At 41.9% G+C, this 13,191-nt stretch overlaps 1 protein-coding gene across 1 annotated transcript in view; it reads left to right on the top strand.

The window, feature by feature from the left end:
* LOC135363539 (rho GTPase-activating protein 20-like) overlaps window positions 1-6,440 on the top strand; it is a 39,357-nt gene extending 32,917 nt beyond the window's left edge. Inside the window, exons 8-10 of the mRNA XM_064584021.1 lie at window positions 2,019-2,207; window positions 5,497-5,706; window positions 6,394-6,440. Of these exons, the coding sequence (XP_064440091.1) occupies window positions 2,019-2,207; window positions 5,497-5,706; window positions 6,394-6,440 (446 nt within the window). The remainder of the gene's footprint in view (window positions 1-2,018; window positions 2,208-5,496; window positions 5,707-6,393) is intronic.
* Window positions 6,441-13,191: the final 6,751 nt, after the last annotated feature.

The following is a 13,191-nucleotide window of genomic DNA, read 5'->3' as shown; positions in this document are numbered from 1 at the left end:
TTTTAGTAATCCTGTGAGGCGGGATGCCTGGGTGGCTCAGTTAAGTGTCTGCCTTTTGCTCAGGTCATGATCCCAGGGTCCTGGGCTCCTTGCTCAGTGGGGAGCTGCTTCTCCCTTGACCTGCCGCTCCCCCTACTTGTGCTCTCTCTCTCTCTCTCTGACAAATAAATAAATAAAATCTTAAAAAGAAAATAATCCTGTGAGGCTATTACTCTTTTTCAAGTTATCTAAAGAATATTTTCAAGTGATCTGGAAATCTAAATAACCAATTTCTTTCTACGAAATGTATATTCCCAGTCTTAGAATACAGAGAGTCACTAAGGGCATAGCTGAGGAAAAAAATCCCCCCCACCATTTCATGTTTCATATTAATATTGACATCTCTGTAAAAGTCGGCCAACCACAAAAAGGAAAAAGTCAAATACTTAAATATATTTATTTTAATAAAGTGCATTAATTTAGGTAAAACAATATAGATGATAACTTTTTTTTTATGAATTAATTTTTTTTATTCTTATGTTAATCCCCATACATTACATCATTAGTTTTAGATGAAGTGTTCCATGATTCATTGTTTGTGCACAACACCCAGTGCTCCATGCAGAATGTGCCCTCCTCAATACCCACCACCAGGCTAACCCATCCTCCCACCCCCCTCCCCTCTAGAACCCTCAGTTTGTTTTTCAGTCTATCGTCTCTCATGGTTCGTCTACCCCTCCGATTTTCCCCGCTTCATTCTTCCCCTCCCGCTACCTTCTTCTTCTTCTTCTTTTTTTTTTTTTTTTTCTTAACATATATTGCATTATTTGTTTCAGAGGTACAGATAACTTTTTAGACTTTGAGCAGCTTCACACACCAAGGCAGCTCTAAGGAATCCGGAGAGCCTGTCATTCATGATGATCCATTGGCAGCATTCAAAATGCATTTTTTACCAATGCTCTCAATTCTCAATTGCGGATTATCTCCTGGTTATCTTTGTGATTTGGTTGTATTGCTGTCGTAGAAGCTTCTTTTTCCTTAAAAGAGGGAAGTCACTGTGATTCTTGTGAACACATCACTGACACTGCATCTATGACAGATGAGAAGGAACAGCAAAAGCTCCCCAAGTTACATTCAATAATAAATCAGAAATGACAGAAAGAGAACTTCCATTCTGTTCTTAAAAAATGAGATCCATATCCTATAGCACAGGGTCTTTGAGAATTCTATAGAGAGGAAACAATTTAAAGCATACAAGAACAAAACAAATCACTTGGCAGGCAACTCTCACTGACTCTGGGTGCCGTTTTCCACTCTGTAAACATCGTTTTGCACTTTGCTTCTGGGTTCCCAACACTGTTCAGCCTTCCCTCTGATCATCACCTGGCAGGACTCCCCTTGGAGGAAGGGCAGCAGTGGGAGGGAAGTATAAAGCATAAAGGCAACCCATCCCACTGCCCTTGAGTAGCTCTGCCTCTAGAAATTGACAAAAGGAAATAAAAAAAAATCTGCTCAACTGACATTATGTGAGAGAGAATAGCAATTCTTAATATATATGTTCAATTATTTAAAAAATATTACCCACCAATGCATATTAATATATTTACTCTGATCCTTATAAGTTTGTGTGAGGGCAAGCATTTCAAAGGATGCATGTAAGGCTCAGAGGGGTCAAGTAATTTGCCTAAGATGTGCAGATCTCGTTAGTGTCAAGGCAGAAACTAGAAGGCCTTAAATATTCTCAGATGGAAACACAGCAAAAGTCAGCATTGTGCAATGCACTGATGAATCTTTGTATTCCAAGTAAAGTAACATGCTTTACATTTTTTTTCTCTTTTTAAAATCTTTTCCTTGGGCACCTGCTTTCTGCAGGGTGTCTCCAACAAGAGCGAATATGATGCTCACTCAGGAGGCACAGAGTGAGTGCCAGAAGCCCCAGGAGAATAGCAGCATATACCAGTGTGATGCATACACTTATGGGAAGGGGGATTTGATCAGAGCCATCACCATCAGCCTGAATCTATATTTTTTCCATATAGGACATAAACATCCCTATGGAATTAAAATGAGCCATCTTCCATCTACCACACTGCTGCCACAGACACCAGAGGACTCCATCTCTCCTTCCACCCTCCAGGAGTCCCTCCTTCTGGAGCAGGGGTTCGCAGAGATGCAAGGCCGGTTCATCCTGAAGCCCAGGCACCCGGCGCAGAATGAGCAAGGGAGAGGTGAGCCCCTTCCCTTTCTTCAGGTGTCTCCTCTTGGCTCATGTCTCCACTCTTGCCCACAAATTGAGGACACAGAGCTCACTCTCTCTGTGGGGGGTGGGGAGGAACAGTAGAGGCAAGAACCCCAAAACTGCACAGAATCGAGCTTAGAGAAACCCAAAGGTCTTAGGACCCAACTCACTTCGAGGAAGGTTGTGTGCTTGTTTTAATTCTCCTAGGTAGACTGTTAGCTCCTTTCTCTGTATCCCCAGAACACTTTCTACATATAATTATGTGAGTACACATCTGTGTGTCTTCTTAGAGCACAAGCTGTTTGTGGCCTGGAAACAGGTCTTCCCTATTCCAGGGTTTTATCTAGTATCTCAGGCCATCACAGGATGGAATCAAATGACTGCATGGCTTAGACGCACCTGGAATGGAAGAACTCCAGTGGAGTAAAGAGTTATGGAACTGAATTGGATTTATTCTGGGCTTAGGCTGAAGTGGCCTTGGGCTTACAGTTAGAATTCAAGTCTCAATTCTGCCCCCACTTTCCATGTCTGCTTCAGACACAGGTCAAGGCTGGAGCTAGACTGAATGTTTATGGTCAGGGCTTTTTCATCTTCCTTCTTGCTATTTTTTTCCCTACCATTCCAGTATTCTCCCATTGATATTTTTTTCTCTGATGAAAATGTGTTATTCATCTGAGAAGTATTGGGCCAAAATAGAAAGTATTTTATTGTTATGATTGTTATTCTATAAGCACAAAGTTTCAAAAATTTTATTTTTTAATATTCATACCCTAATGCAAGCATTAGGAAACATTAACCCAAATCTTGCCAGGACTGTTTAAGAAAGAATAGGTTTCCATAAAGTTAGCTTGTTTAATCATTCCTATATTTTTCATGGCTATAGCATATATTTTTATTAGTAATAGAGGCAACATGACCTCTAACAGCAAATAATGTACATTATGAAACATCCAGCTAAGCCTGAAAATACCTTGGAGAAAGTATAGGACTCAATGTGTACTTATTTTCTGTATACTCATAGAGTAGCTAGATATATAGCTTTGTACCAAGGGATACAACATTCTTCTTAAGAGCATTCTTCTTATTAAAGCTGAAGAATGGAATATATTTGGGTAGTTTTAGAAATAATAAAACTAGGGGAAGAGTAGGGAACCCAGGTTGCATACAACAACTCAACTTACATATTAACACGTATCTTCAGCAAATGCATACATTTTGATGTACAGGAATCTCCTCCTGGATTTAAGAATGTGTTTGCTTTCTTTCTTCTCTCCTTTTAAAATGGTAGCGGTATCAATTTCAGGGCAGGAAGAAAGAGCCTTAGTTAAGTAAAGTGGTAGCCATCCTTCATGATTGCCTACCTTCTAGAGGTTGCAAAATCAAATAGAGAATGGGAGTGATGTCTGCTTTGGAGGGGGAAGAGACTGATGTCTAGACTGCCTGAGGCCTTCTGAGCAAGGAAATTACTTTTATCAAGGCTGCCACGAGCCATGCCTTGTGCTGAGTAGTACATTACATTTAGTTCAACGAGTTGTAGGCAGCAGCATTTATGTTAAAGTTAAGCAAACCAAAGCTTAAGAATTTTTGAGTAATCTAACTAGGTGGCAGAACCAGGATGCTTCTGGTTCTTAGATCCTGGTCTCTCTGGTCAAGTGCCATGAGTGTTGCCACCCACGTGAGTGGATACGGTGATGCACTCACTACATCCCAGAAAAGCCCAGTGGACAGGTGTTTATGGGTGTTTGGTGAAATGTTGCTCATTTGTTTATCCTTCTACAGCTTGGCTCCTCTGTGGACTTTTAAAGAATTCAGTTATTTAAGCAGATTTTGGAAGCAAATGTTAAGGTATCTTATAAGGAAAACATTCATAGCTGAGCAGTAGAAACTTTCAACTCAGCTTTTCACTGCAGATCACCTTTTCTTTGTAAAGCTCTTCTTCTGCATTCCTTTGATAGGGAATGTTGGGTAATTCAAAATCATCTCTGGAAATTGGGGATAAATCAGGCATTCATAATCTCTCATTGTTTTTCTTTTTGTATGTTTTCTTTCAAGCCTTGTACTGGTATGGTGTATATACATGTATGTTTGAGTATGTGTGAGGAATTGGGTGCAATTCATTGTGGATCAGACTCTTTTCCATAAATATCAAACATAATTTACAAAAAAAAAAAAGTCATCTCTGGGTAGCTTGGTGGGGTATCACAAGAAAACACAGTCACCTGGAATCTTACCACATAGCCAGCATGTAATGACTATTTCCCAAGAACCCTGACTGCAGGAAGTCATCCTTGGGGATGGCCCAGAGCAGAGACACCAGAGGCTGCCTGAGAAGTGGGGTCAGGCGGATCATGTCATGAAAGGCAGATCCTTTTGATCATAGAAAGATGAGCACTCAGGGGCACCTGGGTGGCTCAGTCGTTAAGCGTCTGCCTTCAGCTCAGGTCATGATCCCAGGGTCCTGGGATCTAGCCCTGCATCGGGCTCCCTGCTCAGTGGGAGTCTGCTTCTCCCTCTCCCAATCCCCCCCTGCTTGTGTTCCCTCTCTCGTTGTCTCTCTCTGCCAAATAAATAAATAAAATCTTAAAAAAAAAAAAAAAAAAAGTTGAGCACTCAGAAAGCCAAAGAGGAAACTTAAGACTGGAAGGAGACTCACTGTGAAAGCAGATGATTAACAAACTCAGCTTGATTTGAATACCAGATCTTTTGAGCTTTTAAAATCAGATCTGACACTGGATGAATCCACTAATCATACTTACCAATAGGAAACAAACAACAAGTTAAGTGCCTCATGATAAAGCACAACGGGCAGTAGATGGGATTGAAAGCATTGACACTAAGTCTGATCAAGTCTCTAGGTTTAACCATCAGTTTGCAGGATCTGGGGAACAACTGTTAACACCATAAGAATGCTATTGGCCAATTTCAAAACATGGAGAATTCTACACAAAAAATGCCTCAGTTTCCCTCTTCTAGCCATTGCAGTGAATGTACCGTAGAATGGGAATGGTGAAAATAAGGTTAAGCGGGGTGCCTGGGTGGCTCAGTTGTTAAGCGTCTGCCTTGGGCTCAAGTCATGATCCCCGTGTCCTGGGATTGAGCCCTGCATTAGGCTCCATGCTGGGTGGGAAGCCTACTTTTCCCTCTCCCGCTCCCCCTGCTTGTGTTCCATCTCTCACTGGCTCTCTATCAAAAAATAAATAAAATCTTTAGAAAAAAAAAAAAAGAAGGTTAAGCAAATAAAACAACAACTACTACTACTAATCTCACTTCTTCCTTAGATTACAGGCAGAAGACAGTTAAAAGCGGTTTTTTCAGAGACTGGGCCTGTTGTCTGGGCTCCAGCACTAGCCAGGACAGCCAGTGCACAACCCCACCTTCTTCAAAGCCAGGACAGCTCTTTGGAGTTTCCCTCATGGATGTGTGTAATAAAGACAACTTGCCCTTCCCAATCCTGGTAGGTCATCTCCTTTTGGTCTTCTATAGCCCTTCTGAGGAGGGGAAACTCTGAGAGGCCACGTGTCCTCATCCAAATCTATTCCCAAATGGAGAAGTGATTAGACAGCCCCTGGCTTTGGCTGAAAAGCTCTGTTACTGTTATTTCAAGGAACAGAATCTGACTTAGGTCCAGCAGAGTCATGAGGCAAATACAACAGGAAAAGACATTCTTGTCCATTCCACTTGGGTCTTGTTTCCACAAAGACATGCGGAGGCTTGTTCAGATCAGTCAAAATGGACTCTGTGTGTGAGTCTCTGAGAGTCCACCTCATCTTCACACTCTCCCCTCATTGTCTTCCTGAACTCACGTGAGTCTCAAGACTCCTTCAGCGGAGTCTACTCAGTCTAACAACTGTAAACATCTGACACGAGCATAGACTCATCCTCTGGCAAATAGGAAACTATTAATCCTAACAGAATATGTCAAATGTAAGCCACAGAGTTTGGCCTGTGTTATCTCAAACTGCTCTAGTGAATTGTCAGTGTGGACGTTCACTGAGTATTCGGTGTCTCTGCAAGCACTGTCCGGGATGTAGGGAACGTTCTGCTAGCTATGAAGAAATGAATCATCTTAGCTAGCATGTTACCTGCTAGCTACTACCCCAGGTCCTTGCATCACAGCAAATTTAGGGGGTAGCTAGGATTATCATCCTCCACACTTCTTAAACGAATCGGAAAAGCCTCAGTACAGGATGTATGTGCCCCAGCTCACACAATAGATAAGTAGCATAATAGACTTCAGATCCATTTTATTCCCTGAGTCCAGCCCTTATTAAGATTCTACACAGCAGGGAGAGGACATGAAGATACAGCAAAAGACAATGAAAGACTCATGAGAAGGGAGGGTAATCAGAGAAGGAGGAGAGAGTTTCTGAGCCTGACTTTAAAAGAGGGAAGGAAATAGAACAAGTAGGAATGGAGTATACAGTCACTTAAAGAGAAATAAACAAATGGGAAATGTGTATTTCCTAAATAGACTTCCATACTTGGGGGAGAGCATCTATGTAAGGGAATAATGAGAAAAGAATGGTAAAGTAGGAAACACGGTGATTGTGCAAAGGCCTTGAAGCAGAGAAGTTTGATTTAAGAGTGGAAACTCAATGGAAAGGAAAATCTGCTTAAAAGAAGTGTTTAAAATGTTTCAGTGTATGACTGTAAAATGGATATATGGGTAGAAAGTATATAGAGAGACACTGAAAAAAAACAATCTAAATTGACTTTAGTCCTTTCAGCTCGAAAACAGTGTACCATTGCATTCCCCTCCTCTTTCAAAACGGAGGCAAGCTTGAGCTCTGCGTTTGGGGTATGAGATGCAATATAATTTTCTTTTCTTCCTACAGGATATGCTTTCCTTTATTAATCAAAAAGGGCCACTCACAGAATGCATCTTCAGCAAATCACCCAATATAAAATCAACCAGGGTCCTAAAGGAGAAACTAAATTCTGGGGTCAAAGTGGACCTGTACAGCGAATCTGTTCATGTGGTCGCATCCGTCTTAAAGGTAGGGAAGGTTCTAGCATTATCCACACACGAGTAAGTGAAGCTATGATTGGTGTCCTTCATCATGACTGCTCAAGAACCATAATGGGCATAACAGATTAAGAACCTGACAAGCTGAAAAACGCTTGACAAAATCAAAATTTAAGGAAGCTACTTTAGGAGTTAAAAGCCCCATATGTTAGAAATACTTTCTGTTTTCACCACACACCGCCTACCCTGCCTTCACTCCTGAAGTCGCCATGCAAAATACTAATACTGAAATGACTACTAATCATGATAATAAATTTCAAAATACGCACTGACACATACACACTGTTTACCCATGCAAACATTCTCACCACCCTCCTAGTGAAGGCAAAGTTTCCAAAAGAAATAGAACAGGGAAAGAATTTAATCCATCCACCTTGGCACTTATGAACAGCTCTGAACAACCCTATGTTAACGTAGTAATGACTACAGTCTTAGAATCTCAGTCACATTTGGTCTTCCCTTGTCCCCCATTAATGTTCGAAGATGGGATCAATAGCAAAGTCCAGAAATGACTTAGGTAACCACTCCTACACTGGGGCTATAGTGATATCCAGTAGTAATATACATATAGGCATCAGGAGACAGGAGAAGAATGCTGATACATTACGTAGGAAGATGAGTGTTGCCCTCTGTAAGGTGAGCACATGGAATCGATTTTCTAGCAAGAGTTAGGAGGTTCCGGGCGCCTGGGTGGCTCAGTTGCTTAAGCGACTGCCTTCGGCTCAGGTCATGATCCCGGAGTCCTGGGATCGAGTCCCACATCGGGCTCCTGGCTCACAGGGAGCCTGCTTCTCCCTCTGACCCTATCCCCTCTCATGCTGTTTCTCTCTCTCTCTCTCTCTCTTAAATAAATAAATAAATAAAATCTTTAAAAAAAAAAAAAAGAGTTAGGAGGTTCCTGCCTGATTCGGTGTTATAAGCACCGACTAGGAAGAGGGTATGCACATGTGGGTATAGTGCTTAGACATTTCTAAAGTTGTGTCTTCCTGAAGTTGACGGATCTTGGTGGAGAAACAGACTCTGCAACTTTGGCCTTGATAATATCATGTCAAAAAACTGGGAATGGACCTAATCTAGAAATGAATCTATCCTCAGGACCTCAGTGAGTCTACTATTAGACTCTCGACTTTTAGACAGTTAAGAAAAGGAAGAATGAAGGAATTATGAGAGTAGTTTTCTTCCAAGGAGCACACATAGACCGAGTGAGAAGACCTAGTTCTTTCCTAATATGTGTGCAAGAGCCCACCTGTTTGTGTTTCGATTGTTTCAGGCCTTTTCTTGCTAGAGTTAAGAGCTAGCACTGTGTCTAAAACAAGCAACATGGGTAAGCGTATTTCTGTCCAAGAAGCTAATAGGATTTAGGATGGTCTATAGCCAGACCCTGTCAGTTTGTGGTACTTTGCAAAAAAAGCACACAAAGAAAATAAGTTCCAGATGATAGAAGGGAGCTTTATCTTCATTTCTACCACAGCCTAAGCTCTACTTTTATGCCTCTAAGATTTAGGGGGAGAAAATCCAAGCACCTGATGCTGCGTGTGCAAGTCAATGGAGAGTCAGAGCCAAGCTCCGTGTGGGTCCCAGTTTGGGTATCTGTGAAGGAAGTGGGGGCTGAACTGAATTTTTTAACTACATATTTTCTCTGTAATATTTCCAATACATATTTTCTGTAATATATATACATATTTATTTTTATCTCCACAAGGATTTCCTAAGAAATATCCCAAGAAGTATATTTTTGTCTGATCTCTATGACAAATGGCTCGGTGTTATTGATCAAGGGAACGAAGAGGAGAAGATGACTGCAGCGCGGAGGTAACGATGCAATAATTACTCTACTCTGGTCACATCTCCAAAATACAGCCAACATACTATTAGGAAAACATTGGCTTACGTTTTGCTGCTTTGCCCACTATAATCATGAACAACGTCAAAGAGTTTCAATTCTTCACAGCCACGGGGGTCAGCTTCAGAATAGAGACACGCTTTAGGGCTATTATTGTTCTTCTCCTGATCTTATTAAGGTGGACTCCTTGGCCTTTTGACACCTTCTGGATCCATGAAACTTGTAGACGAAATTCCCTGGATCAAGACACATGCAAGAGCATCAACTGCCAGGGCTCTCACCTTAAAGTCTGTCAAACATTTAACTAACCAGAGAAGTGTTTATCTGGCTCAGGGACTGAATTCAGTGCAACAATTTTGTCTACATTCATGCCTGGAACTCTGCTAGAGCGGGTTGTGTGCTAGATATACAAGGATGTATCCTTTTCCCTGTCTCTGTTTTTCCAACCTCCTAGGTGGAATCATTTGCCTAATTTAAAGTGTGTTTTTCTGACCTTAGGCTTTTAGCCCAGCTGCCAAGAGCAAATGTTGTTCTCTTGCGATACCTTTTTGGAGTGCTATACAACATTGAGCAACATTCCTCATCCAATCAGATGACAGCTTATAATTTATCCGTTTGTATAGCCCCAAACGTTCTTTACCCACCTGATTCCAGCACCTTGGAATTGGAAGACAACTTGATAAAAAAGGTAATGAGAGCTCTCATTTTTGTCCCCCAGGGGGTAGAATCCCTACTTTGAACCGGACATGTGCAGTAGTAACTCTGACGGATGGAACTTTGTGAAGTGCACATTTTCATTAGGCCCCTGTGGAGTGGCAGAGTTCTTTATCCTACTCTGGCAGGGTCTGGGAAGGGGTGTCGTTAAACAGGAAACTCGGAGCAGTCGAGTCACTTCTTCCCCCTCCAGGAGACTAAACACTAGAGTGCCTAAACGAGAGAGAGAAATGTCGTGTGATACGATAGGAAAGAACCTGGGCTTTGGAGCTTCACCGGTCAAGGTTCAACTCTCAGCCTAATCCCTGAGGGACTCGTAACCTTGGGCAAAGCCATGGTTTCCTCACTACACAATGGCGACAACAGCCAGCTCCTCCGGTCATCACTGGCACATCCTGGGTGGCTTGGGCAATATGAGCCCCCATGGCTCCAAACACATTGGCCTTCCTCTGCCAATTGTGGCTCATCTAGAAAAGTACTCAGCTACTATTTCACCTCTGCTACGTCATATGGAAACTAGCAAGAGATTCCAGAATATCCTAATAAGATGACAGGTCTTCCCCAAGCTCACACAGAGAGAGCCAGCATGAGGCAAAGCAATGAGTGAGAAGGGACTGAAGTTAGACAGACAGATACATTTTCTCTCCAGCTGTGTGGGTTTTCCCTCACAACCCCACCAAAATCCCTGCTTCCCAACTTTAAGATACTTCTTCATTTAAGAAATGGTTTTTTTAAGTTTTTGTTCATACTTTATAAAGTTTCATAAGATGGTATACATCAGTTACAGCTCAGTAAAACTGGAAACAAAATTTAAAAACAAAAAATAAGTAAACTTTAATAAGGTAGGCTACTTTGAAAATTATCCTAGTTTTATTTATTTTTTGATATGTATTTATTTGAGAGAGGGAAAGAGAGCGTGAGCGGGGCAGGGGCAGAAGAAGAGGGAGAGGGAGAGGGAGAAGCCCAAGCCGATTCCCTGCTGAGCACAGAGCCCAAAGTTGGCTCCATGTGGGGCTGGATCTCACCATCATGAGATAGTGATCTGAACCAAAATCAAGAGTCAGATGCTCAACTGAGGGGCACCCAAAATTATCCTAGGCTTAATGATGTAACCACTGATACCAAAATGTTAGCTATGAAACTAGGCCACATATTAAAACTTTAGCCTACTGATTAGCAGTATTTTAAAATGTGTACCCAAAGTACACGGAAAAGTATCACTCTTCCTAAGTTATTTCTTAGAGAATTCTGGTCTCTGTTTTTTATTTTATTATTATTTTTTAAGATTATATTTATTTTCTTGACAGAGGCAGACACAGCGAGAGAGGGAACACAAGCAGGGGGAGTGGGAGAGGGAGAATCAGGCCTCCCGCTGAACAGGGAGCCCGATGTAGGGCTGATCGCAGCACCCTGGGATCATGAGCTGAGCTGAAGGCAGACGCTTGACCGATTGAGCCACCCAGGCGCTCCTGGTCTCTATGTATTTTTATCAATTCTGAATTTTTCTGGGAAATCTTTCACATTCTTTCTTAGATCCAAGGTCTATATATATAATGTGATTTATAACTATGCCCTATGGAAAAGAGCACCCCATTTTTGTCTTTTTGTGTTACAGATTTCTCTTGTACAATTTCTCATTGAAAATTGCCTTAAAATATTTGGAGAAGACATCACTTCCCTCTTGGGAGAGAACTCAATGAGTCGTGGTAACAGCGAGCAGGCTGCAGGTACCGGGAATAATTTAATTGGCTTTAGTGAGAAGCAGACAGCAAGGCTGCCAGGGGTCATGGGAGATGCTTAGACAGAGCTGTTCTGGAGCCCAGAGCATCGCCAGGGCAAGGATTTCCATGGGCTCCTTCTTCCGAAGGCTGGCTCACAGGTCAAGGGAGGTTCCACACTGTTGTGAGACCAAAGAAAGGATAAAATGAGGTCTCTGACTTCAAGAAGTTTCTAGTGTAGATCATAACGGAATTAGGACTCATCATGGTATGCCATAGTGTTTGGGAACTTTTTCTCACAAAATTTAAATGGGTGCTATATATATATCTATGTAGTTATATATATTACATAATTATATACTGATACTATATAAATATATAAACATAATGTATATATTTATGTATATTACATGTGCGCTGGTTGAAGCCAGAGAAAGGGGCTTTTCTTCCCCTCCCTCCTCTTTTGGCTCAGGGGCTCTTGAGGCACCACAGGATTCCAGTGCCCTTTGAAACGGGTTGAAAAGAATTGGCATCTTTGAGAAAAAAGAACTTGACTTGATGTCAAACAACCTCTCCAGAGTATAAATTCCTCTACCCCCATTTACCAGCTATATTATCTTTGGCCAGTTATACCAGCTCAGCATCATTTATTCATCTCTAAAATGTGGATAAAAATAATGTCTAAATTTTAGAATTGTTGTGTCGAATAAATAAGATGATGGATGTAATCCAAAAAAAGCCATTAATAGCACTAGGAGAAGTGCCCCTGACACTAGAGGTAGTATGATTTGAGCCTAGCTAATCACAGCTACCTGGCAGCAGTCCACCTTAGAAGGTAGACTTTCGATTCAGAACCTGGAGACACGTATCATCAATCCCTAGATATTTTTGACATTTCTTGTTTTCATGACACGTACCACATGCTTTAAGGAAAGTTTTAGGAAAATACAAGTCATCAGGAATTAAGATGAGTCTGAGGCACCTGGGTGGCTCAGTCGTTAAACATCTGCCTTCAGCTCAGGTCATGATCCTGGGGTCTTGGTACCGAGCCCCGAATCGGGCTCCCTCCTCCAAGGGAAGCCTGCTTCTCCCTCTCCCCCTCCCTCTACTTGTGTTCCCTCTCTTGCTGTCTCTCTCTCTCTGTCAAAATATAAATAAAATCTGTAAAAAAAAAAAAAAAAAAAGGAAAAAGAAGGTTCAACATATTAAACAACAACTACTACTACGAGTACTCTCACTTCTTCCTTAGACTCCAGCCTGAAGACTGTGAAAACCCGTTCTTTCAGAGACAGGGCGTTTTGTCGGGGTTCCAGCACTGCCCAGCACAACCAGTGCACAGCCCCACCTTCCGCAAAGCCAGGACAGCTCTTTGGAGTTTCCCTCATGGATGTGTGTGATAAAGACAACTTGTCCTTCCCAATTCTGGTAGGTCATCTCATTTTGGTCTTCAATAGCCCTCCTGAGAAGGGGAAACTCTGAGAGGCCAAGCGTCCTCATCCAAATCTATCCCCAAATGAAGAAGTCATTAGACAGCCCCTGGCTTTGGCTGAGAAGCTCTGTTACTGTTATTTCAAAGAATAGAATCTGATTTAGGTCCTGCAGAGTCATGAGGCAAATACAACAGGAAAAGTCATTCTTCTCCATTCCACTTGGGTCTTGTTTCCACAAAGAC

The sequence above is a fragment of the Mirounga angustirostris genome, unplaced genomic scaffold (assembly GCF_029215605.1).
Source record: "Mirounga angustirostris isolate CCGP_5_RB_7025 unplaced genomic scaffold, mMirAng1.0.hap1 SCAF_2, whole genome shotgun sequence".
In the NCBI taxonomy this organism is placed as follows: Eukaryota; Metazoa; Chordata; class Mammalia; order Carnivora; family Phocidae; genus Mirounga; species Mirounga angustirostris.
The sequence above is the reverse complement of the archived record's forward strand: the minus strand, read 5'-3'. Positions and strand labels throughout refer to the sequence as shown.